The 24,843-nt window shown below is 41.7% G+C and overlaps 1 protein-coding gene and 1 long non-coding RNA gene across 7 annotated transcripts in view; one reads left to right on the top strand and one right to left on the bottom strand.

The window, feature by feature from the left end:
- pde5ab (phosphodiesterase 5A, cGMP-specific, b) overlaps positions 1-24,843 on the top strand; it is a 73,327-nt gene that overhangs the window by 21,867 nt on the left and 26,617 nt on the right. For all 5 annotated transcript variants that reach the window (XM_058624185.1, XM_058624187.1, XM_058624186.1 and 2 more), the window contains exons 2-8: positions 4,297-4,813; positions 5,740-5,913; positions 9,166-9,255; positions 9,933-10,004; positions 10,113-10,202; positions 10,835-10,972; positions 20,641-20,708. In XM_058624185.1, coding sequence (XP_058480168.1) covers positions 4,297-4,813; positions 5,740-5,913; positions 9,166-9,255; positions 9,933-10,004; positions 10,113-10,202; positions 10,835-10,972; positions 20,641-20,708 — 1,149 coding nt within the window. The remainder of the gene's footprint in view (positions 1-4,296; positions 4,814-5,739; positions 5,914-9,165; positions 9,256-9,932; positions 10,005-10,112; positions 10,203-10,834; positions 10,973-20,640; positions 20,709-24,843) is intronic.
- LOC131456142 (uncharacterized) overlaps positions 1-24,843 on the bottom strand; it is a 67,647-nt gene that overhangs the window by 29,652 nt on the left and 13,152 nt on the right. The gene's annotated exons all lie outside the window — the stretch shown is intronic.

Raw genomic sequence — 24,843 nt, 5'->3', positions numbered from 1 at the left:
AAATTGTTCTCTGTCAATTTAGGGAATTTAAATAAAATAATGTTATACTTTTTTAGTACCACGGTTCTCAAACTGTGGCATGTGTCCCACCAGTGGTACGTGAGCTTCCTCTAGTGGTACTCGGAGGGAAATCAGAAATACTGTTCTACTGTGTAAAAAAAAAAGAAAATTATAGTACATGAAATAATAGTAATTAGAGTCTCGCTCCATCTTAATCTAATTCCACTATACTAGTGTGTGTGAGGAAGAGGAGGATTGGGAGTAAATCTGCCTCCTGTGAAAAGTCTGTGGCTGACATTTACTTACTTACTTTATTTACACCACTGTATTTTAACACTAGCAATAAAGACATTTCTTAGTTGGTACTCTAGAACAAATCGGGTTCCCACTACGGATTAGGCCGCGACACTCTTTATTTACGTTCAAGTTGTGGCTTGTGATCCCTCTGGGTGACACAAACTTGTGCGCTACCTAACGCCCGATATTCACACTCATGAGTCATCGCAGAGTTTTATTGCTGCTTCTGATTTTCAAAAATCACAATTATGTGACTCCATATCGGTAATTATTTCAACGAGTGCTGCAGTTCATGGAGCAAACCTCTACCTTTTATCAATTTGTCACCTCGTTTAAACTTTAATGCAAACCTTTTTTTCAGTTCTTCAAAGCAAAGAATTTCTGGACTTAAGAGGAAATGACAGCATTCCTCAACCTTTATTATTTATTCACCGTACGTAGTCTTTATATCTCTCTTCTGTCGTGGGCTGGACTTTAAAAGTTGCCACCACCGACCCCTTACTTCTACAAACTTCCAACTTTCATTCATGAGCAGTGGAAGACGAGTGTGCCGTGTCTTTTTAGACAATTTGTGACACTATTTCAATGGAAACAAGGTTAGTGTGTCCACTTTCTCACAGCTCAGCTCTCTCTTTCTACCGTTTCGCCTGCCGCCGTGCAATCAGTAACAGCTCTGAGAGTTGCACAGGGCCCTTTAAACATTAACTTTTACTGCCGTTTAATTCACAGCATTCTGTTCAATGGGTCCTCGGTGATAATTATACAAGCCCACCCCTCCACGTCGGGTGCTTGTGCCATTAAAGGAAATTGCTTTTTCTTCTGTTGCAGCCTCCTCCAAATTTAGAAGCTCAGAAAATTGGCCATTTCATTTCCAAATCGTTCAGCAGCTATATAAGGCTCTCTGTTTTTCCTGCAGCAGGCATATCTGGGCGTTTCATCAGCCTGGCAGCACTTCATCAGGACACTCCACGTCTGTTTGTTTTAGTGACAAACCCATTCAGACCCCATTATCCACTTAAACTGCCATGGCAACTTCACTTGGTTTCCTTTTTTTATCCCACTCCGGCCCAAAAGAAAAAAAAAATCTCGATTTGATCTCAGTGTCAAAATATCTTTCCATAAACAGGATCGTCACATGTTTTCCTCTCCTGCTGTTTGTCAACTGTGTTGTAAAGAGTGAAAAAGTTGATTGGCATGGCGCGAGGCGGTTGCCCACGTCAGCCAGTCTGCCGTTCTGGTTGAGAGGCATTTTTCCTAGAGAGGTATTGATTCAGCCACACCTCCCGTGGATACATTAGGGTCGGGCTCTGCGGGGAGGGCAGGCAGCTCAGCGGGTGATGGAGTAAAGAGGACTCAACCTGACCGGTTCTGACACAGTGCACGCAGATAACAGCCCATTCTCTGGGGCTTTTAGGAGCTTTTTTGGGGGGTTTTATTTGCCTGAATTATGGCCCAAAAATACCATGGTAAATGTCATCGCCAGATCCTTTTACTGTTTAGTTTTTTTTGGGTCCAATGGAGCCGTTGATAGGAAAACACGATGTGACTTTCAGCTTGTTTGAAAACTTTGGTTAAAAACAGCTTCAGGTTTTTTAAGAGTGGTTGTAAGCGCTCAGTGAAAACATGGATGCCAGTGGACAAAGAGGGGGAAAAAAACTCACTTTAGCTGCGTAACAAACGACTTACCGCTAATAAAATCGACATCTGTTCAAGTGTAGGCTATCTCAAGAACATGTCGGCCGCTGTAGCTCACTGTTAGATAGCCTTTTCATAGTGGAACGTGGCATTTCTGTTGATTTGTAAACTGCTTCCTCTCCTGCACCAAACTCCATAGAGAAAATCTGCGTTTTTAGTCCATTTGGACACAGGTGGTGCTGGTCTACTGCTGCCTCATTTGGGAAGTTAGTGCCACTGAGGTAAATCTGAGAGAAGGATTTCAATCACAGAAGTCACAAAATAACACTTTGAACTTACTGATAAAGGCAGCAGTTGATCAACAACTCCTGTTTGCTGTGATGTAAAATCCCATATTTTCTCTATGGACTTTGGTGCAGGGAGTGAGCAGTTTACAAAACAAGACAAACTTTATTTTCTAGCTGTGAGATAGAGCAGCAAAGCAATTATTATATATTATTATATAATAATAATATATATTACTTCCTATGAGGTGAGCTTTTGTTAGATGTCTGTGTGCGTGTGACTGGGTTGCAGGGGTTGATTATACCGTGTGTTGGCTGATTAGAGTGTCTCCGCTATCACATCCAATTAGGTGCTCACACACAAACATGCTGCCCTGACACACACAAGATCACATTAGGTTTGATCCAGCAGATATCCACATTAGTGGCGTGGAGTGGCGACAACACGCATGAGCTGAACAAAAGCAGCTCAGCGCATGGACTGAGTTCAACAATGAGACCCGAAAAGTCAAAGCTTTTGATTAAGCGGCGGCCACGGGCTTTGGTGAGTGACCAAAGGAATGAGGCTTTGGATCCAAGTGGCTGAAATGACGGCGTCTGGTTTGCGCCTTAGAGAAAGGACGGAGGGTCAATTCATCCTGAGAAGGTTTGGAGTAGAGCCACTGCTCCTTCAAGTCAAGGAGGAGCTTTGTGGGAGCAACATTCAGACCTTCAGGAAACAGTTGTTAGATTCTAGAGCAAAGAGCAGCATCACAATTTGGTAGTGGTTCTGCCTGTTGTATTTGGGAACCATCGGAACTGCTGGACCCAGTATACAAATGTGAAATGGCGTTGTTTACCATGTTCATGAGACAAGGACAAGTCTTCAGAGAGCTCCAGGTTCTGGGTGTCCTGTTCTTGACGTCCCATGTCGCAGTTACAAGTTGCACTTGAACGCAGCAATAGACGCGGCGAGTAATGAGCTTCACGGTAGCGACAGAATGTGTTCAGCTAAAGAAGTCCCTCTGGTTTCTCTCCTCCTGGACTGAGTTAGTAATTTGATGCATAAATAATGGAAACATCTGATTTCATGGTGTGCTTTCCTGCTTATCCGTGAGTTTGTTACGGTGCGATTTGCTGCTCCCCGGTTTGGCTGTGTTGGTTTGCATTCACTTGCACTCTCCTGTCGTTTAGAAAAAAGTGTTTTCATATAATGTGCATAGGCAAAAGAGAGAAAAAGTGGCTCCACAACAGCATATAATTAGCTGGAGTGGCAGGTGGATTGATGGGTGGTTATATTTACCTGCATCTCCAGCAAACAAGGCCTATTTAGCAATTCATCACATCCTTTTTTTTTATTCATAGTTAATCTTTGCAATGAGCCTGCATTATTCCAGGATGGTTAGCCATTTTGGAACCAGATACAAAAGACCAGTTTATGAATCATTAAAGAGGATGCCCATTTCCTGCCTGATTGTTTGATACTAAGATGCCATTAAAGCAGCTTTTCATGACTCAAATGGTCTCAAAAAGTTTGACCGTCGGTCCTGCAGCTGCACGGCTGAACCTGATCACTGCAGAGCAGTGTGTGCCGCCTGGGCTGTCGTCTGTTAAATGTCTCTAGTGTTGTTTTGATAAACCAGTTGATCAGGTTTCAGTATAAAGCCGCAGCTCAAAACCTCACCTCACTCTTATCAAGCTGTTCCCTCTGCAGAGTTTACTGTCCTTGTTGTGCTGCAGCATCAGTCAGTCAGACAAACTGTTTCCGAATCATTTCTGCTTTTCTTTTGGTGCAGAAACAGGAGAATTTGTTGTCTTGTTGGAGTTTAGGCAGTGATTACTAGGGCTGACTTTCACCTGCTCTAACCCCGAGGGAAGTACACAAAGCTTTAAAACCTATTTGAGGTCCAAATATACATCCTAAAGCAAGGGACAGTGATGTTGGCGCATTCAAGTATTTCACGTTCGTCTTGAAAATGACAGCCCTTTGTTTACGAAAGGTGACACTAATCATGCACTTAATTCACTGTTGTTCAGTTTGTGGTCTTTATCACCCTGTCACATTATGTCAAAGCATCTGACACAGTCTCTTCCTGCACAGGGAGATGGTGAATGCCTGGTTCGCTGAGCGCGTCCACACCATCCAACCATCGGCCTCCAAAGAGAATCCTCTAGAGCAGCGCTCGTCTACCATACCCACCATCCTCCCGCCAACCATCACCCTCTTGGACAACCGCTGCCCTTCCCCAGGGTCAGTCCCCAGCCCGGCCCCCAGCACCCCTACTCGCAAAATCTCAGCGTCAGAGTTCGACCGCCCGCTCAGACCCATCGTGGTGAAAGACTCTGAGGGCTCATTGACATTTCTGAGCGACGCAGACCGCGAGACTGTTCTTCTGCGTGGCCCGGTGATGGGCGAGGGCGGCCATGTTGGAGGTGACGGCGGTCACGGAGGTGGAGGCAGCAGCGGGGGAGGCAGTGGCACCGAGGGCGACCGCTGCGCCAGGCTGCTGGAGCTGGTGAAGGAAGTGTCGAGTCACCTGGATGTGACAGCACTCTGCCACAAGATCTTCCTGCACATCAATGAGCTGATTGCTGCTGACCGCTACTCGCTGTTCCTGGTAGGAATGTCGGGGAAGTGGCAGAGAGGGAGGGAGGGAGGGGTCACTGTGATCAGCCACAGCTGGTGAGGCAGACCATAGTTCTTTAGAGCAGGGGATTTCATTTCTTTCATCATCCAAAGATCAGGACTAGATACAACATATTTAGGTTATTACCTCATGTATTTCCTTTGCAATAATTTGAGTGTACAGCAATTTCTTTTGATTAGAAAGTAGTCTATGAACAATTGAAGATTACAAAGTGAGCATTTATTTACATTTTATTGGACTTATTGGATGTTTTCACAGTTACCTGTTAGTGTCTCACTGACCCTCATTTGAGAGCCACTGCCAGATTCTGTTTCCAGACTTTGGCCAAGCTGACTTGTAATGGGAGACTTTGACCAATCACAGGGCAGTTCACAGAGAGAAGGTGCCTTCTATTGGCTGTTCTATGGGAGATCATTCCTCCCCTCAACCTAAATCAGTGTTATCTCTCAGCATATTAAAAAACATTCGTTTTTGTACCTTCATATTCATCTGATTTCACTATATTTGGTCTTTCCCAATCCTGGTTCTCAGGGACCCCTGTCCTGCATGTTTGAGATGTTTTCCCTGCTCCAACACACCTGATTGATTTAATCAACTTTCCATCATTAGCCATTGAGATTTTCCCATAGATGCAGGAGAAGACCAAGCCGTATGACTGTCCTTTTTGAAGTTTTGAGCACCACAGGCCTCCGCTGATTGGTCAAATTTCCCAATGGCACTTTCTGTGTCGTAGCTGGATCTGAAATATACGTGTTTCTAAGATCTTGGGGTAGCACACGGTAACGCGGTTCTGGATGTCTGCAGAAGTTACTGAATATAGTTGTTTGCCCGGTAAAGGGTTAAATATTTAATCTTCCTGGATGGCGCTAAGCATATGACTGTGTGTGTGGTCTCAGGTGGGCGAGGACAGCTCCAACAGGAAGTTCTTGGTGAGCCGGCTGTTTGACGTGGCCGAGGGATCCACGCTGGAAGAGTCGTCCAGTAGCTGCATCCGTCTGGAGTGGAACAAGGGCATCGTGGGACACGTCGCCGCGACGGGACAGCTGCTCAATATCAAGAACGCATACGAGGTACTTTTGTTTACTCTCTGCCACATTAGCGGGGACAGTGCAGACGCTGCTGCAGCCACTAATGACGTGTGAGACGCAGGCTCGTGTTTGCTTTGGGGGTATAGTCGATGGCTCCTGCTGACAGAGCAGGTGTGAGTGCGGAGCATGAAGAGGGATAAAAGAAGGACAAGTAGGTCAAAGTGCTTGTCTGGACGGTTCATCTTTACACACAGGCACAGTCGCGATTCTCTTCTTTTGCTTTGACCCCTGACAGGTTGAGTGTATTGACCTTGCGGGTGATCAGATTTCGAAAACAAGGCCATTCTCTTACGCCAATCAATGATCAAACCAATCTGACTTTAAAATCTATTATCAGTGAAATGAGTATGGGAAAAAACTGCATATTAAAGTCTGCAAATCTCCATCTTTCTGCTAAAACAAACACTTTAGTGGGGACCAAAACTGCTCTCTGTCTCCCTCCTTCTCTATCAGTGGTACTGCAGCCTCACAGCAGGAGACTGCTCCTCTTTCTTTTTTTTCTTCCCAACTTCATTTCCTCATCTTAAGGAATTTTAATATAATTGGAGAAGCTTTATTTTACACACTTGAAATGAATACTTAAAAATATGCTTATTCAGTTTAATTTAATTGGGACGTAGCTACTGTCGCCTATTGTGTCTTTTATTGGACTTGGTAGTCTGTCAGCTGATTAAAATAATCAATATCTATACATCTTTGTTATATTATCATACTGCTATTTATGATTTAAAAAAGAATTGATTCTGTCGTATCGTATGTAAGGTTTAATTTGCATATGTCAATAAGTTCGACTCACTGCCTTATTTAGTTTCTACGTAGCTGCGGATTGGATTTCAGCTATTGTGACCTCTGACCCCTGCAGCTGCCTCCCACCATTTAATTTGCAACACTCTTCAATAGACTGAGAGCAGCAGGGAGGTGGACGGAGGCGTGAAATTGTGTTAGCGTGTGTGTGCTGTGGTCGAGTTACATGATGTTTGTGTGTGTGTGTGCGAAAGAGAGAGAGGATACGGAATAAGTAAAGGGAGTGCATACTGTCTGTGGCTATAATTGAATGCACGTGTTTTGTTTTGTTGCGTTTGTGTGCTTGAATGAATCGGTGTCCTCATTTGAACTGCTGAACAAAACAAAATCACCTTTAAAGATGCACGTGGTTGAAGTTACAGTTTTTTTCTACGCTCCTCTGCCATGGTACTATCTTTAAACAATGTCTTTGTACATCATGGTTCAGCAGCACCTGTTTTTGTTTTTACCTTTTGCTGGCATAAACGCTGACCTCCACGTGGAGACTAAAACCTGGTCCTCATGAGGCAGAACCTCGTTTCTGAAGAACTGGTTGAGTTTAGGGCTAAGATTGAAGCTGTGTCCTTCAGAGAATAGCTGTGCAAACCTCTGTGTGTGTGTGTGTAGGTGTGTGTGTGTGTGTCATCGCGCTGCTGAAATTAGTGCTGAGCGCACTAATGGAAAAGCTTAAGATCCAATCAGAGAACAGGGGGAGTCCCTCAGATGACGCAGAATGACTTCCTGAAAGCAGTATCAGGTTCTGCTCTTGTACAACTGCACACACACACACACACTGCCGCACGCACACTAAGGAGCAGGATACACCTACTTTAACACACACACATTTATCTACAGACGCAAGTAGTTTATGAACATTCATTTTAAGTCGATGTTCATTTTGATTATGCACTTATTAAACGATTACTAAATGAATCGATTATTGGGTTTCTCTTTTGTAATTGACCTGGAATCTTGTTTTAAACGGGTAAATAGAGCTGCAACGATTACTTTCAATTATTACGATTATTAATGAATTACTAAATTAACTATTCAGCTACTTTCATAATCGATTCATTGGTTTGAGTGTTTTTGTACTAATTAAAACGTTCAACAGCTTCTAAAATGGGAATGTTTTCCATTTAACCAGAAATCATTAAAGCGTGATCAGTATTTCGAGGTGTATGAAACGGCAGTCAACAGGAAATATAATCGTTTGTTCCAGTCCTAAATTATTCTCTGTACATTTGCAGTACTTGTACAGGACATGTACTGCAGTGTATTTAGAATACTTCGTGCCTTTTTTCCTTATACTTTTTTTCTTTTAACATCCAGCCCATGAAAAGCAGTTTCTCTGTGTTTTCGGCGTCTAAAATGTGACTATTGGCTTATTTTATTTGCTCCACATAACAAAAAAAATATTTTGGGAGGTTTGGGAAACACGGATCGATATTTTGTGGACCAAAGAATTACTGAATTACTGAAAATAATCATTAGTTGCAGCCCTAAAATGAAGTGTTCTTATTCTTAATGTTTACGTTTATGGCTTATTTGCTCAGTCCACTGTGGCTGAAGAGCAAGATGCAGACACACTCATGCAGTGTTACTCTGACGCTACATTGGAAATGAATGTGTGTAGCCCTCAAGGTTTTAAAGCCTTTCCCCCTGCCAGTGATGAAGAAGTGAGTGAGAAGCGTCACCGCCGCGTTCCTGAAGCAAATGTGTAGATGTACACGGGAATGTTAATGGTAAAGGCCTGTCCTGTCTCTTATATAAGCCTGTGAAGTAAAAAAAATAAAGCGCACAGACCACGAGGAACCATGTTATCTTACCACACACAGCCTTTGTTTGGAATGTGTTTTGTCACGTCCATGAGCAGATGAGGGACACACACACACACACACACACACACCTCTAGAGTTCAGCAGATAATGTTAATGGACAGTGATTAGCCGAGTGCTTAAAGGTCAGCTGGTGGGTGGGAGAGTTGCCCAGCAGGAGAACAACCCTCTGAACACAACATGCCTCTGTCCGATGGTCCTCGACATGCCTTTCGGAAGCCACTTACCTTTAAATTCAATATTTACTCGCCGAAGACGGCGTGTGGCTTTCGTCGCGGACTCCAAGCACCGCGAAAATTACAGCGTGTATATGTAAGACTCCGAGTGGGACTCGGTGTTGCATAACGGTGGCGGCTGCGTTTGTGGAGCCACTACAGAATATCTGTCTCTTTATGCAAATCGGACCTGGAGTCGTCCTGAGTGTAGGTGGCGGGGCTGGTTGTTGAGCGTCTGAATACAGATGAGGACTGAAGTTGCTCGCACTTTCTTCCCCTCTCAAGTTTGAGTCATTGAGTGTTTGGGCAGGAGAAGTAACGCAACGCAGCTAACCGACGACGAACCAGCGTGTGAGTGTGTTTTGTTGTCTGACGTCCGTGCTCTGCTTCCCCCCCAGGACCCCAGGTTCAACGCCGAGGTCGATCTGATCACAGGTTACAAAACCCAGAGCATCCTTTGTCTGCCCATCAAGAACCACAGAGACGAGGTGAGAGCACATAACTGAAGGCCCTGTCGGATATCGCGGACCCTGGTATACTCGCGCGTCAGGTCCCTGTAGCATCCCACGTCACCAGCACTTTAAATGTGGGATTTAGATGAAAATGAGATTAATTATGTAAAAATGACCATTCCGAATCATCATCGCAATTTCAGTCAAAATAATCACAATAAGATTCAACATCGTTCAGTCCTATTCGGTAGATACCAATATCAATATTGGACATAAAACAGTGGCACCCAGCAGTTGTCCAATGATATTAAAATCGCGTCTGATAATCCGTCACACTACAGGATAATTTGGCCAGATAATCTGTTCAAATGCATTGTAGAGGCGAGAGAGGAGGCTCTGACACGACATGTCATTAAAAACGTGCTGGAGCACATAGAGTCTGTCATTATACCGTTTACCGACTTAATGGAACATTGAATCCTCCTCAACGAAAACAAAAAACAATCAGTAAACAGCAGCTTGTGGTACCTCCACAATTCCTACGGCTCGCTACCACTTTTTTTACGTGGTCAATACCACTGACGTTTTCAGCTACTTGGGAAACATCAGCCTACAACTCTCATCTTTCGGGCTTTGGCGTTGATTGGCAATCAGAGACTTGTTGGTTGACCCTTGGTGTCAGCTCATCCAAACGTGTGTTCTTTCCATCACAGGTAGTTGGAGTGGCTCAGGCTATCAATAAGAAATGTGGGGAGGACGGTGCGTTCACTGAACAGGATGAAAAGGTGGGTAAAACTCAGTTTGTGAAACGTTTTGTTTCATTCCTTCCATCAGTTCATCCTCAGTCTTCCTTTCACGCCGCGCTCACGTCTTGTCGTGTTCCTCCCTCACAGGATTTCTCAGCCTATTTGGCCTTTTCGGGCATCGTCCTGCACAACGCTCAGCTCTACGAGACGTCGCAGCTGGAAAACAGACGCAATCAGGTGAAGAGAAGAAATACATGTAATGATAAGGAGGTCGTTTTCTCCCCGCAACCATCAGGTTTTTCAATAACGCAACTATTGACGCTTTTTCACTCCATGGTACGTGACGTCAACAGACTGCTGTCCATCGATTGGTCAGAGAGTGTCTTCACTCGAAGAGGCATGAGCAAGACGTCTGACACAAGAATCACACCGAACAATGCCAAACTATTAAAAAGACCTAAAAATCCTGAAAACATGTGTTAATCTCCAACCTTTAGGAAGGAAATGTCTAAAATCTCAATATTTAACAGAGGAATCTGGTGTATTTAGCGACAGCTCTGCTGAAAGCCGGCAATCATGAGTCGAATCACAACCCATTCAGCCGTATTTCAGTTCAGTGACTGTCAAATCCTTTTAATCAACTGATTTTAATGATTCAGTACATCAAAAATAACTACTTGACAAGGGTTCCCATGTTTTTAGTGTTTTCAGTGACCTTGCACTGAACCCTGTGACCGTGACTTGAACTTTTATTGTTTTATTGCTATATGTTTTTATTGTTGGATGTACTGTTATGTATTTATATGTATTGTAAAAGTATTTGTATGACACAACAATCTATATGTGATGGTTTTTGTGTCCTTGTTCAGGTGCTGTTGGACTTGGCCAGTCTGATCTTTGAGGAGCAGCAGTGTCTGGAGGTTCTCCTGAGGAAGATCGCCGGAACCATCTTGTCCTTCATGCAGGCCCAAGCCTGTACCGTCTTCATTGCCGATGAAGACTCAATGGTAAGTCGATGCACATGCTAGAACTGAACTAAACAGCTCCTCAAAAAAAAAAATGAGGTTCTGCATCAGTAGGACCAGGTTTTGGTCTCCATGGGCACTACTGGTCCTGACAAGGTCAGTGTTTATGCCAGAAAAGGTCCTACAGTGACACACACAGCCTCTTCCCTGACATATCCAGTGCGCCAGATAAAATACACATTATTCACACGATAAAATCTATGCTTTTATGACGCCGACTGTTTTTATCTCGTAAATTCAGACGAGTGGCTCCATGTTACCTCGAGTTTATGAGCTTCCCTTCACTGCGTGATGGATGACGGGTAAACAGTGCTCCAGGTCAGCGATGATAGTATGAGTATGAGCACGAAAACACTCCGTATGATAACGCACGTCAGTGATTGTCACAAAGAGCAAACAGGGACAGTTTATTTCTGGCTTCCATTTAACGACCGGCGTATCGCTGTTGACAACACATCTGCGTTATATATATTGGATTGTATCCAATTTGAAATTTTTGAATCTTTCTAATATCCAACCGTAATATGGAATGGATAACATTATACAAAATGTGCCTCCGTCCGTCAAATAATAACAATAACCTTTGTTTTTTATGTCTATTTGCTATTTTCAAATCTTCTGCTTCTGTTTTATTTGCCTGAGTGTTGGTATTTTCTTGGTACATGTACAGCAATTTATTCCATGAAAATAAATTCATACTATAAAGACTACATTTTAACAAGGTTTTGATTAAAGGAAATTTAAATGAACAGTAAAACACACTCAATAGTTTACTTTGTAAGGAGTATCATCATAAATCAGGGCAACCAATGTGGGATTGTTTTCAAAGGTATTCAAAAATGGCTGTATTTGCTCAGTTGTTACGTCTGAAGGTTAAAATTGTGATATTCCACTCCGGTGTGTAGACACTGATAGAGGTTATACGTATGCCACTGCACTATATAACAATCGGGACCGTTTATTTTTACGGTCACTGACAAAATATGAGGTGATTATAGAGTCTCTGTGAACAATGAATGATTCAGTGGCATAAACAAAGAGGTGAATGTTGTGCACACACACACACACACAGAGCCACGAGAGAATAAGTTGTCAGGACCAAAATGAAAAAGTGACAGATGCACAGACTGGTGCAAAGTGAAATGAGACAGTGAGGAGGAAGGGAGTGAGTGATTGTGATGTGGAGCAGCAGTGCACAGGATTTTCTGCCTCTCAGTCACAAAAACTAACAAAAGACAGGGGTTTGGTGACATGTGGGTGTCGTGAAGAATCAAAGGAATTGTCCTCAAAGTTCTCATACTTTACAAAACACACAATTTTACATATACAACAGAGATTCCATCATTTTTAGATATTTTGAGTTAGAAATATGACAAATTCAGAATTAAATACAAGAAAAGAAATAGAAATCACTGCCACTTTCTGACCTTTTTTTGTGTTTGCTCTAAATCATTTGAGAACAGCCAATGTCAAAAGTTGCAGCTGTTAAAATGTAATAACAGAGAGAGTGACTGCAACATACGGCTGTTTAGTTTCACCGCTTCGACAAGTGAAACAGAGTTTAACGGCAGGAAATGAAAAGCAGCTTCTGCGGACGCGATGAATTATATCTGACACACACACACACACACACACATACACTTACCTTACCTTAACTATCACAATTATTTGCTTAAACCTAACCTTTAACCATAAGTAGGGTTGGGGTTCTTTCTTCTGTCATGCAAAAAGGACAAGGGGACACAAATCTCACATGAATTGTTTTTGATTAAAGACAAACCTTTACAAATTAAAGTGCTGACAAATGTCAACACATAATGTATCAGTCAACATGGTCAAAGGTCACAAATGTCACTAACTCAGGGACCTTAATTAACACCACTTCACCTGCCCTCATTGTGATTTAAAATGTAGTGAGGTACAGTACAAAAAACATACTTAAGAAAAAGTAAAATTACAAATTTAAACAGTACAAGTACACAAAAGCCTACTCAATTACAGTAAAACGAGTAAATATAATTAATTATTTTCCTCCTCTGCCTTTAACCGAACCCAAACCCAATTCTTTCCCTAAAAGAGCCCTTTAATGTTGTGAGGACCAGCCAAAATGTCCTCACAAAGACAGGTTTGAACCTAAAATTCTCACAGTCTACTACAGCCACACACACACACACACAGGGTCAGTCCCTGTGCTGGGCACAAACATTTGTTTTGGCGTGTCGTCCTCAGAGGCATCAAGAGTTTTGAAAAACACACACACTGACACGATGTCAAACTACTGCTACATCTCTGTAAGTGCAAAACTTGTGCTCACAGGGCATCACTCAGTTCACCATTATCCACGCATTCCAAACATCAGGCTTCCACCAGCCCGAGTCAGTTCTGCTCTCTGTTCCTTCATTCATACACGGGGATAGTTGGTGCATTTACGTTTACTCTGAAATTATGTTTGTGCAGTAATTAAAAGGAAACTAAAAGCTCCAGTGCGGCAAGTCTGTCGCCCCCATGAGGAATGTCTGAGTAATTACGGGTGATCTTGCACCAGAACAACTCTCCACTAAAGTTTCAATGTTGAACATTGAGTTTTTAGTCTGTCGGGATGGCACAATACCACATTTTGTGTCTGATACTGAGCTGTTACCATAGAACATTTGTGCCATTTCAAGCTATTTCGAACATAATTCTCAAAATTTGTGACAAATATTCTCCTCCCATAAAGCACAAAATAAACAGTCCACAACATGACTCAGCTAAAATGCGATTGCTGATTTTTAGTCTGCGCATGCGATATTTAGCTCTAGCTAGCGCATAGTAGTATACAGGCCCGTTGCGCTATGATTTGCGGCCAACATGCAAAATTGAGGACGCTACAATAATTTTCCATCAGCGTAACAGTATTTTTACTGTATTTACTTGTCTAATAATGCCAAATCTAATGTGATAAAAACCTAGGTAAGCTATAAAAAGTTTATAATTTACCCATCAAGAATTTATGGTGGAAAAATAACAATGTTCCCCTTTGGGTACCCTTAGAATGGCCAATTTTCACCTTAAATTTCCGAAAACTTCACACCAATACCATTATGCAAATAAAAAAAAATTGTATCGGATTTTACGTTTTTATCCGATATCCAATCCACTGATTTTAACAGTATTGGCCAATCCCTAGAGTACATTTTGTGTAAATGGGTCAAGAGTGTGAGATATTTCTCTCATAATTAATTTGAGTGCTCTTCCTCAAGCAACAGTTTATTTTATCACAGCGTTGGTCAGAGGAGAGGAGAACCTCTCCCTGCCCATCTCTGCCTTTGCGTGCTGTATTTATGGAGTAAGTAGAACGGGAGTGCAGGGCGGTGAGGTTGACGTCATTATGGACCACAAAACAGCAGTTTTTCAGAAGGTAGGCGGTGATTCATGGCGAGTTCAAGAGCAGAAAATGACAGAGCTAATATCCAGTGCATGCGATGAGACAAAAACTATCATTTTGTCGTAGAAAAATACTAAAAAGTAAAAGCAGAAGCACTCGATGTTTGGTTGCATCATTTATTCTTTTCACTCGGTCTCCGTCGTGATCAAGGCTGAAGATGTGTGAGTCATAAATGTTTCACCTCCTGAAGAGTAAGACTGCCTGTGCGAAGACGAAACAGCTGCTCGATGAACCAAACAGCTGGGTAATTGAGGAAAAAAAAACAAACAACTCTATATGGTTTAAGAGCTTTTGAACGGTAATAATGTAAACCTTTTCCAGATGGCTCCCCATGAACTTGGAGGCAATTACAAAATGAAAATCATTGGTGTTAAAAATGATCAAATTAAAGCTATAAAAATTTGCAGTAATCATTATACACTGATTTATGGATTTAATCTGTTTTCTAATTAGGTAAAAATGTATTACAACTTGTCCTTTGCATTGTTTTGGTCATCATTTATTCAGTTTTGAAAATAATAACACAAACCGTGCACAGAAAATAATAGAAATATTGGAGATAATAAATCAACTGACCAAAAGCTAATGTTTTGGAGGAGTAACCATTATACTGTTGTCAACTTCTTGTTCAAGCCTGTTTTTGTTTGTTTTTTTCTTTTGTTCATGTTACTCTTACACTCGTGATGAGTATTACAATGAGTCAAATTGGCAGTAAATTTGTGAAGAGGACCATATATTTGAAATTAAAGAATCAATAATTAGTGCCAGCATGTCGAAAATCCTTTCTTACGAGCATAATTGTCACTTTAAGCGACGCAACCGTTTCATTTCTTATCCAAACACCATCTTGTGTGGGCCAAAGCCTGCCCCACACTAGAGGATAGTTGACCAGACTTCGGTCCCAATGCGGCCCTTTCCGAAAACCGTGGATTTCAAATCTTAAGTATTACACATGTTTGTGATTGGGGGCCGTGAGCAGAACCAGGCAACAATCAATGAGAGCGAGTTGACCAGGAAACGGACATTGCATACTTTTCTTTGGAGCCATAACTTGTACAAGCCAAGTTGATCGTGTCTTCTCACAGTTTTTTTTGCGTTTCTCAGCACAGAACATGGCACACACAACAGCTATTAACTGACATTGACAGTCCGCCTCGAGTTTCTGTGAGATCCAAAATCCCTCAAATCTCCTCCCTGAAACTGTTGGATTAAACACCAAGTGTGTGGTGCTGCGTCTTGACTGGACTGTCTCGTCTGTGCTTTCTCAGGATTGAAACATTGAAAAAAACGGTTACAAAGTTTGTTATGTCTGTGGTCTCCCGCATTTTTTAAATCCTTTAGTAAGTCTCCTGACGTGTTTGAAAACAGACAGACATTCCTTGTATTTATACACAGATTTAAAGTGAAAGCTAATGATATAGCGGTAGAGTTGTATGGAAAGCACAAAGAATCCCACCTCCAACAACAACACATCATCCACGCCATAACATCACATCAAACCATCCTTAACAATAGTTTGCCTAACACTTCAGAACATTTACTGCCCACAACTCAGAGCCTTTCAACCGAAAAATGGATGCATCTGACAGGTCTGCTATTCTGACTCCACTTCTGTAAACACCGTTAGTGAATGCTCCGCTATTCTAATCACCAAAGCCATAAAGTGACAACATCAATGCACATAATTGTCCGTTTAGCAGCTGAAGAGTGGGTGCTGGTTTGATGTGCTACGGTGTTAACGTTTGTTTTATGTTCTGGGACAAGAATATTTTTGCAAAACTTTGTCCTCATTCTTCAGCAGAGATCCAAACATGCGCCGCGTTCCTTCTTCTCTGCTAATACTTTCCAATAAACAGGATTAAATTGATGTTTATCTACTCCTTACCTACACGATTTAGCTTGGCTCGGTGCGCCGCGCCCAGCCATTTACAGCCTTACCACCAACCTCACCAACGAGAGCTCAGTCTGAGGATTCATGTCAGTGGGCTGGCGGCTGAATGTCAAGTTGTTGTAAATATTGGTTTCACAAAGTATCACCTACATCGCCAATTTACCATTCAGTGTTTGTGTTAAGGTCTGGGTTAACTGGACGGAGAATGCAATACCACTGAAGTGGTTTGTATCCGGGTTACAAAACAATGGGGTTTGACTTTCCCTGCTGGTTTTCAAAACAGGGTCAGCAAAACTGAGATTGAAAACATTGTCCAGGCTATAAAAGCAGCTTTCACTACACTCATACATCAACATCCAACAGCTAAAATGTTTTTAAATTCCAATTTGTGGTGACTAAAGGATGAGAAAATCTTCATGTTGATGCTCAAGATTGCTCATAGCTTTGGTTTTGCATGTTCATGTTTTGAGATTTCCAGCTGTTGCCTCATCCAAAATGCATACAATGGAAAGCAATGTTGAAAAACGCTTACAGAGACTATTTTCAGGTTCATCTGCGAGGAGCTTATACTCCAAGTACTGAAAACTGGGTTACTAACTGTGCAAAGGAGACTACCTCCAACCCCTCAGGGGCTACAACAGCCCTTAATTGTTTTAAATCGTTGCAATATGACACTAGAGCTCAACTGAAACCTGACAAGGGTTTTTAAAAGCGGACGCTGTGTTTTGCCTCGCGGTGAAGCTTTTTACATAAAAGCATGTTGCCTCTCTATTGGCCAAATTTAGCACAAATGTCGCACTTAACGTACTGTAAGAGCTTCAGGCATGTACTGCAGTAACTCTCCAGATCAGCAGGTGGCAGTAATTAGTACTCGTCACATGGAGAGGGAAATCAGAAGACAAAAAAACAAAAATGTTTGTACATTTTACCACAACAACACTGAACAACTAGAACAACACTGTCATTCCTTTGTTGTTGTTTGGTTTCATTACGTCCGTTTTTCCTCCTTCAGTTGTTTCGCTAATCGGACAAATAATTTATTGTCAGCCAAACAGTTGCTGATGTTGCCTGAAATACAGTATCGCTGAATTATGACTCTTAGGCAAAAATTGGTGCAATTATGATTCCTAAAAGGAATAATCATAGTGCAGTTTCTAGCACTTTCTGGCAATATTCACATTTCTTTGACCTGTAAATCTCACTGAATCATTGCTGTTGATGTCATTTTCCAATGCTGTAATCACGTTGAATGAAATTCCATTAACTCTTCCACCAGAGAGAAGTGAGGAAAATTCCTTTTTTTCCTACATTTATAAATGTCATAAATGTAGATGCCATATTATAGAGATGTTACAGGCTTCGATCCACTTTAAACATGACATATTATATGTGAGGAGTTTGTGTGCGTGACCCGCTCATGACCTCTGGGTTGCCAGACGAGCTGTCTCCCCTTTCTTACTAAACATTTACTCTGCGATTGTGGACTTTTACTGGCCTTATCTGTGAGACGGCCGTCTGTATACAAGTGTCAGCGCCTGTGGCTTCTCAAGTCGGACTCGCTGGTCTGCGGCCGCGAGCGCAGCCTTTCCTCCAGGAGAGACGCTTTCCTGGAGGAAATCTAGTAAATGCTTGTCTCGTAACGCTGGCCGTACCAACGATAACATGGTTGTTTTTTTTTTAGATGTTGGCCTGCGCTGGCTCACTTCACTTTACTGCACTGTGTGGCATCTGTTTTGGAAACAGGGTTCGGCACATTTGCATGTTTTTTATGTGCGTATGGGATATTTAAAGCAAGTGTGATTACATGCATGTGTGAGTATTGTATGTGTTTTTGCATAATTCACTATTTTTGTGAGTTTGCCGGCATGCGTATGGCGTGTGTAAGCGATTATGTGATAGAGTCTGACATCTGTGTTTTGTTCTTCTGTGTTTCCAGCAGAAATAAATGAAAGAATGGGCAACAGGTCTCCTGAAACACATTAGGCAGTGTGTGTTTGTGTGTGTGTGTGTGTGTAGATGTTTTACAAATCCCTGCGGATGTTAGTTCTCAGTTTTCTCTGTTTGTCTTCCTGTTTTCCCCCCAAAACCCTCATGTTTCCTTGCCTTAAAATCATTCCAAGCTGTTTTTCCGAGAACCATCCGCTGACGTGATCTGGCAATTCTGATAACATTAATTCTGATATGGCATGGTGGTCAAATTAAAAGGACCTTTTTATTAAATCAAATTAAAGGACAGGTTAAGGTAAAGATGTAAAGACCAAGAGTTCTTTCGCCACCTTGCTGCCTTCTCTCCACCAAAAGATTCCCAGGCAAAGCCAGGGGGAGAATGAGGTGGTTGTTCCAAACGGACAATCAAAACAAATGAATTCAAACTGACTTTGAACTCTTGCCTTTACCGAATAATTTGATTTGATTTTGATAATTTTGATTTGATCGACTTCTCAGGCCAAGTACAACTTATAGCAATAAGAGACATGAAAACTGCTGTCATTCTATTTTATTTAGTATTTTATCCAGTACAATACCCCTTTTATTCTTTAGGTGTTATCAGTTTACACATTTATTTTTGCTTATCGAAATGTCTGTGTTTTTAATCTCAAGCCAAGCTCATAATTCATTCTGGAATCTTGAATTTTGGCGCACAGTTAAAGTTTATCCATTTGTATTAATCAGCCTGAAAGAATTGTAACTTTATAGTCATGTTACTGATGCCTTTGATACCCAGAGGCGATTATGCTTACGGATATGACTGCAAGAATTCACTCGAAGCAAAAGCCTTTAAGTAAACAATCAGTAAAAGTATAAGTTTTAAGTTTTGTTATGATAGACTTTGATTTCCTTTCCTCTGTTATCGTTGTCCAAAGCCCAGCTCCACCATGCAACACACAAATCACATCATAACATGAGCGGACAGTAGGAGATTTATGTATCTGGCCAAGACTCTGATAAGTGCACATCAAAAACCCTTTGTCCCGCTTTGACATTGTACGTAAAGCCTTTACTGATGCTTCCAAGGAATATAAGAAAGCAGGTTTGAATTATTTCAATATTCCTACAGGCAGGGAAAAAAATTCCATCATCCCATGTCATCCTGTTATAAACCTCCTCCTTTTGCCAAGGACTCCAATAAATGTCATAACATTGCCAGGTCCTTTTTCTTTCTCTTTAAAACAGCTTTATTACCTTCACCTAGATAGATCATTGAACTGATGCCACAGACTGAAGGTGTGTGTGTGTGTGTGTGCAAGGCAAAAGGAAAAAAAAGCCTTGTCTATCTTTAACATCCTGTCCCCACCTCTTAAAAATGGAAAAAGGATCCTTTTGCGAGGGGTTGGAAGTGCAGGTTGAAAGAAAACAAGTCCCTATAAGGGGGAAAGGCAAAGGGAGCACTGGAATGTCGAAATAAACTCTTGTTCTGGGATGGCTTGATAGGTAATAGATCAATGTCCCGTTTTTTTTTTGTGCTGCGAGATGTGTTTTGGGCTGCGTGCGCTGTTTGAATCTTGGGTTAAGTTGTAAAGAGTAAAAAAAAAAACATTTCTGAGACTAAACTGAACAAAACTCTTGTTGAATGTTCCTTATGACCATTAGTGTCAATAAATCGTAATAAACACATGATTGCAGACACTTATAGGCTCTTATAAGAAACTTGTAAACTGTTTACATACCGGCCATTAACATTGATGAGCTATTTATCGACAAAAATAAGTGTTGTTGGTATATTGTTATATCTAGACCTGAAACAAGCGGTTATTAATCGATTACTAAATTAATCGACAACTAAAACAAGATTTACGATTGTTTAAGCTTCTTAATTGTGAGTATTTTCTTCATTTCTTTGCTCTGGATAACAAAGAAATCATTAAAAGTTAATCATTTTGGTTTGTGGACAAAATAAGACATTTGAGAACATCATCATTTCCAACACCGATCAACATTTTTTAAGGTTTTCTGATATTTTATGGACCAAACGATTAATCGATTAAAAGAGAAAATAATCAACAGATTAATCGATTATAAAAATAATCGTTAGTTGCAGCTCTACTTATATCATTATAAAGACTCAGTCATGTTAATATACATCTTACTCAGGATCACAAGGTATATAAAACATCTCTAGTAAGTGCTTATAATGTTGTTAATAAATACCTTAAGTTTACACATTTTTGATTACAGCCTACAAGTGCCTTTAAAACAATAATAAATGTGTTATTTGTGCTTTGTTCATGTTCACATGCATCTTATAAAGGACTTATTTAAATAAAGTGTAGTAAATAGGCACCAGTCTGTAATACCTGAAACAAATAAACTTGTTTTTCTATCTTCTCGCAGAACTCCTTCTCTAGTGTCTTTTACATGGAGTACGAGGAGCTCCGTGAAGTCTTAGATGCTCCCAAAAGGTAAGACGACCGCCCTCAACTCAAACATGTTATTAAATCAAAAGCCCCGTAGATTCAACTTGAGGCTCATCCACTTACTTGCACCGGTTATTAGCGCTAATGTTTCCTTGAATTTGCAGACTTTTCCTCTCCCCCTCAGAGTCCCCTTAGATGACGTTTGTGTAACGGGCACTTGCACAGGGATTTCATTATCATCACTTGGACGGGGAAAGTGAAAAACTTACAAAAAGATGTAAGGCAATGTTTGGCAGCAATGGGAGTCGTCATTGTGCCCATTCTGTCACTTTGAATTGGAAGAGAAAATGTAGCAGTTCAGCCCGGTCCGTTTGCTGTGCTGATTCGCATCCCCGCGGGATCATTCTGAAGTCGTCTACTTCGTTCACCTGCCAAATTCCAAGGATTTCGATCGCAGGCTTTTCAGCTCAAAGCCTTTGTTTTCATTAACTGAACTGTTTTTGGCTTGGTGCGCCGTCTTTTTTGGTTAATTTGACAGCTCTTCAATCACAATCTGATTATCATGATAGAGTGGGCCCTTTGACCAAACTTGGAGGAGGTCCAGGACCTTTCCAGAAGGGTCTAACAATCAGCCGTCGTGCCCAGACGCAATTGCTGAGAGGTCAACATGCGCTTATTGCTTGTGACAGGCACATTAGTTGCATATGTGGGTTAACATTTTCAACTGTGCTGAATTCAGATTGCTGCTCTGTTTAAATCAGTAAATGTCTATGTTCATGTTACCTATGTTCATGTTGCACTCACCGACTACAGACAAATGTATCCCTAAAGTGGCCTCCAATACAAGACCTAATTTTCCACTTGCTGGTAATGGGGAGGGGGTCGACGGTGGGGGAGTTAGATAGATAGAGAGATCATGACTTTCTGGTTCACTTGCTCTATGGAGCCAAAGTTGTTATCGATTCACTATTAGCTCTATGGCGACAGTGCGTCCAGATTCCTTGTCCTATGGCAGAGAACGTATCCGCTAAGTGCTACCATCACTCTGGCTGCATCACCCGCTCACAGTAGCTGTCTTGCTTTTCTGTTCAGTTGCATCACAAACATTTATTAGAGATGTGCCATGAGGGATGGCTTGTTTTCTTTCTCTCTCTCACTCTCTCACTCTCAGCCTCTTTTCTCTCTGGCTTTAGCTAACTCTTCCCCACATCCCTGAAGTCATCAGTAAGCATCCCCGCAGTCCCAGACCGATAGTCAAGGATATGTTTTACAGGTTGATGAGATGAACACCCTGCTAGAGCTGGGTATTTTCCTACAACCTCATGATACAATACTTATCGCGATCAAAGACCACTATTCACCGTACAGTTGTAGTAAGGCATGGCTCGAGTCTACTGTTTTTTTTTTTGCTTTTCTATTAGCGATAGCACCTGGTGCTTTTTTTAGTACCTGCTATGGCAAGCAACACAGGAATCAAACCGAACGATGCTGACCTGTAGAAAATCCTGAAAACGTGTTAATGTCCAACATTTAGCGAGGAAATCTCTAAAATCTCAATATTTGTATGAATAAAACCACCTCACTGCATTGTCATGCAGCCGTGGTATGACGACTCTATACTGTACTATAGTAATGTGTAGAGTCACGCTGTGCTACCACTGTGCAGTGGAAAAGCGCCACTGTTTTGCATTGCATTATGTCTGTTGACTTGTGCTGCCAGGGATGTTGGTTTATCAAGACTACCATCACAACATTTGCTGTCATACCTCCAATCCCACCAGGGATGGTGTTTCTTTACTCAGGTAGCACTATTGAGGGGGACACAGTGTTCAATGTGCTCATGTGTCTTCTGAAATTGTCCACTATAACTGTAATATTCCAGCTATACCATGTAAATGCAGTCGGTAATAGAATTACTGAACTAAGTAATAGAATAGACCCATTTCCCCTTAAGTCGTGCCTTGGGTTTTTAGAGGAAGGGTATGCTATTGATTGCAGGAATTCATCTCTGCCAATTCAACATTGTTTCCAACGATTCAAGTGGCTTAAGTGCAAGTTATTCTGCCAATTTGTGTGCGAGAGAAACACTAAGTAGAGACTGTCCAAAAAATGTGAGCAACATGCCCAAAATTCAGGACTGATCGCATCGTGTCTTTTCCTTTGATGGAATTTTAAATGGCTTTGTCTTATTGATTAAGTGGTTTGTGTACACAGGCCTTTATACTGTACAGATGTCACAGGGATACAGTTGGGGTCATGACCATTGTTTGCATCGTATTTTTGGTTAGGGTTAAGCTATTAAGACGCAGAGTAAGGAAGCACAGGAAGATTGTGAGAAGCAAATGAAATATCTGAAAGAAGGTGGGAGGTGAACTTGGAAAGCTCAAGAGTCAACTTTCCCACTAAATGCAAATTACTTTTATATGAACATAACTTTGAGGAGACAAGGTTGGCCGCATTTACAGATGAAGCAGCACATCACAGGAAACCAAAGGACTCCAGGATTTACAGGCAGGATGAGTAGATGGCGAGGATGAGAGAAAAGGAATGGAGGAGCTGCAGAGCTTCCTGACATCAACCCGTGCTCCAGCCAGGAGGAGTGAATAGGCAGTAATCTGATTTAAGATGCAATGAGATAGAAATCCCCACCCTAGAGACAGCAGGGCTTGCCTTCCCAGTTGCTATGCGGCATCTTAAATTCAATCTCAACCCAAGCAACAGAACTAGATTGTGCATGTACGCGTTAATGTGTGTGTCTATTTGTGTTTGTGACACCCTATGTGTTCTTGGATCAACCTACCATCACGAAGCACGCATTATATCGCAGTGTGGTCCATGTGAACAGTTACGCTACAGCCTGATGGACCACACAGTTGTTGCGTATTAATAATACACAAGAACATTGAGCAGGCGTGAACTTCAGCCACAATGAAAAGCATTGAAGAGGTGATGCATACTCTGCACACATGGTTTATGCCCCAGTGAGGGATGGAGTAAGTAAGTAGAGGAAGTCCCAGAATACCCAGAATAAACCATCACAGACAGAGGGGGGAACATACATACTCCACAAAAAGCTGACCAGGCGATGCCAACATCATGTCGTTGGAGAACATACATTAGTATGAGGTAAAATTAATCTGCATTCAGCTGAAAATCATCCCAGTTTGCAGCATTACCTATTGTTCTAGGTGACAGCTGTACAAGTATTAAGTAAATTAAACAGGATAATTTAAGCCTAGTCAAATGAACATTTCAGCTGTAAGGTTTGCCAAGGGTACGCATGCCTAATCCTGTCGTCGACAACAGGGTGGTCACAGGAGGGTTACCTAAATCTAAAAACCTTAAGTGTTGTAGTCAAGATCACAAGAACAAGCCCAAGACCAGACTCATACCAAGAACAACGTAGATTAGGGTGAGACCAAATCAAGACTAAGACGAGTTCACTGTACAATATATATGCTGTATATGCCCCGGCTTGGTCTTGACACTTCTCAGTCCCTAACGCTATGTAATTCAGATTCCACACAGATGGCACATATCATCAGATAGTCTCCCAATCTGGTTGACAACAACGATACAAAAATACTGAGAGAGAGAGAGAGAGAGAGAACAACTCCTTGTTTGGTTTTTGTGCACTGTAATGACAAGACTATGGTTATGACATGATATGAAATATGAAGAGATACTTTAAACAGAACAAAAGGACAGTTAAGACCTTCGGAAGGTAAGAGAGAAGCTCACAGTTAGTACTGGTCTATCTTTTTCATATACACTGTACAGACCATGCTTTCCATCAGCTTTTATTGGCTGTGTTTTCACACTAATACCTTCTCTTGGCAAAGACGGAGCGACAGGACATAAAGTCAATAAAGGCTGATAGAAACCACAGTCCGAGAGCCTCTTTTTATTGGTGAAACAGATGGACCTGTCAGATCTTGTGAGCTTTTTGTTTTGAAAGGGAGACTCGACACAGTTTTCCGAGGCTCAAAGACTCCGACTGCACTGAAACCCAGGGAGGGGATTTTGTCCAAATTAAAGTTGTTGTGTATGTTTGTGCAAACAGAACTCAGCGTGTAAGAGACCGAGAAAAAGAAAGAGGGAGGAAAAAAGAAAAACACAGTGCAGTGAAAATCCCTGCACTGTCAGGGGTGACACAAACCAGATGTCTTATCTTGTCTCG

This window comes from Solea solea, chromosome 3 (assembly GCF_958295425.1).
Source record: "Solea solea chromosome 3, fSolSol10.1, whole genome shotgun sequence".
Classification (NCBI taxonomy): domain Eukaryota; kingdom Metazoa; phylum Chordata; class Actinopteri; order Pleuronectiformes; family Soleidae; genus Solea; species Solea solea.
Note: the sequence above shows the minus strand (reverse complement) of the source record. Positions and strands in the feature narration are given on the sequence as shown.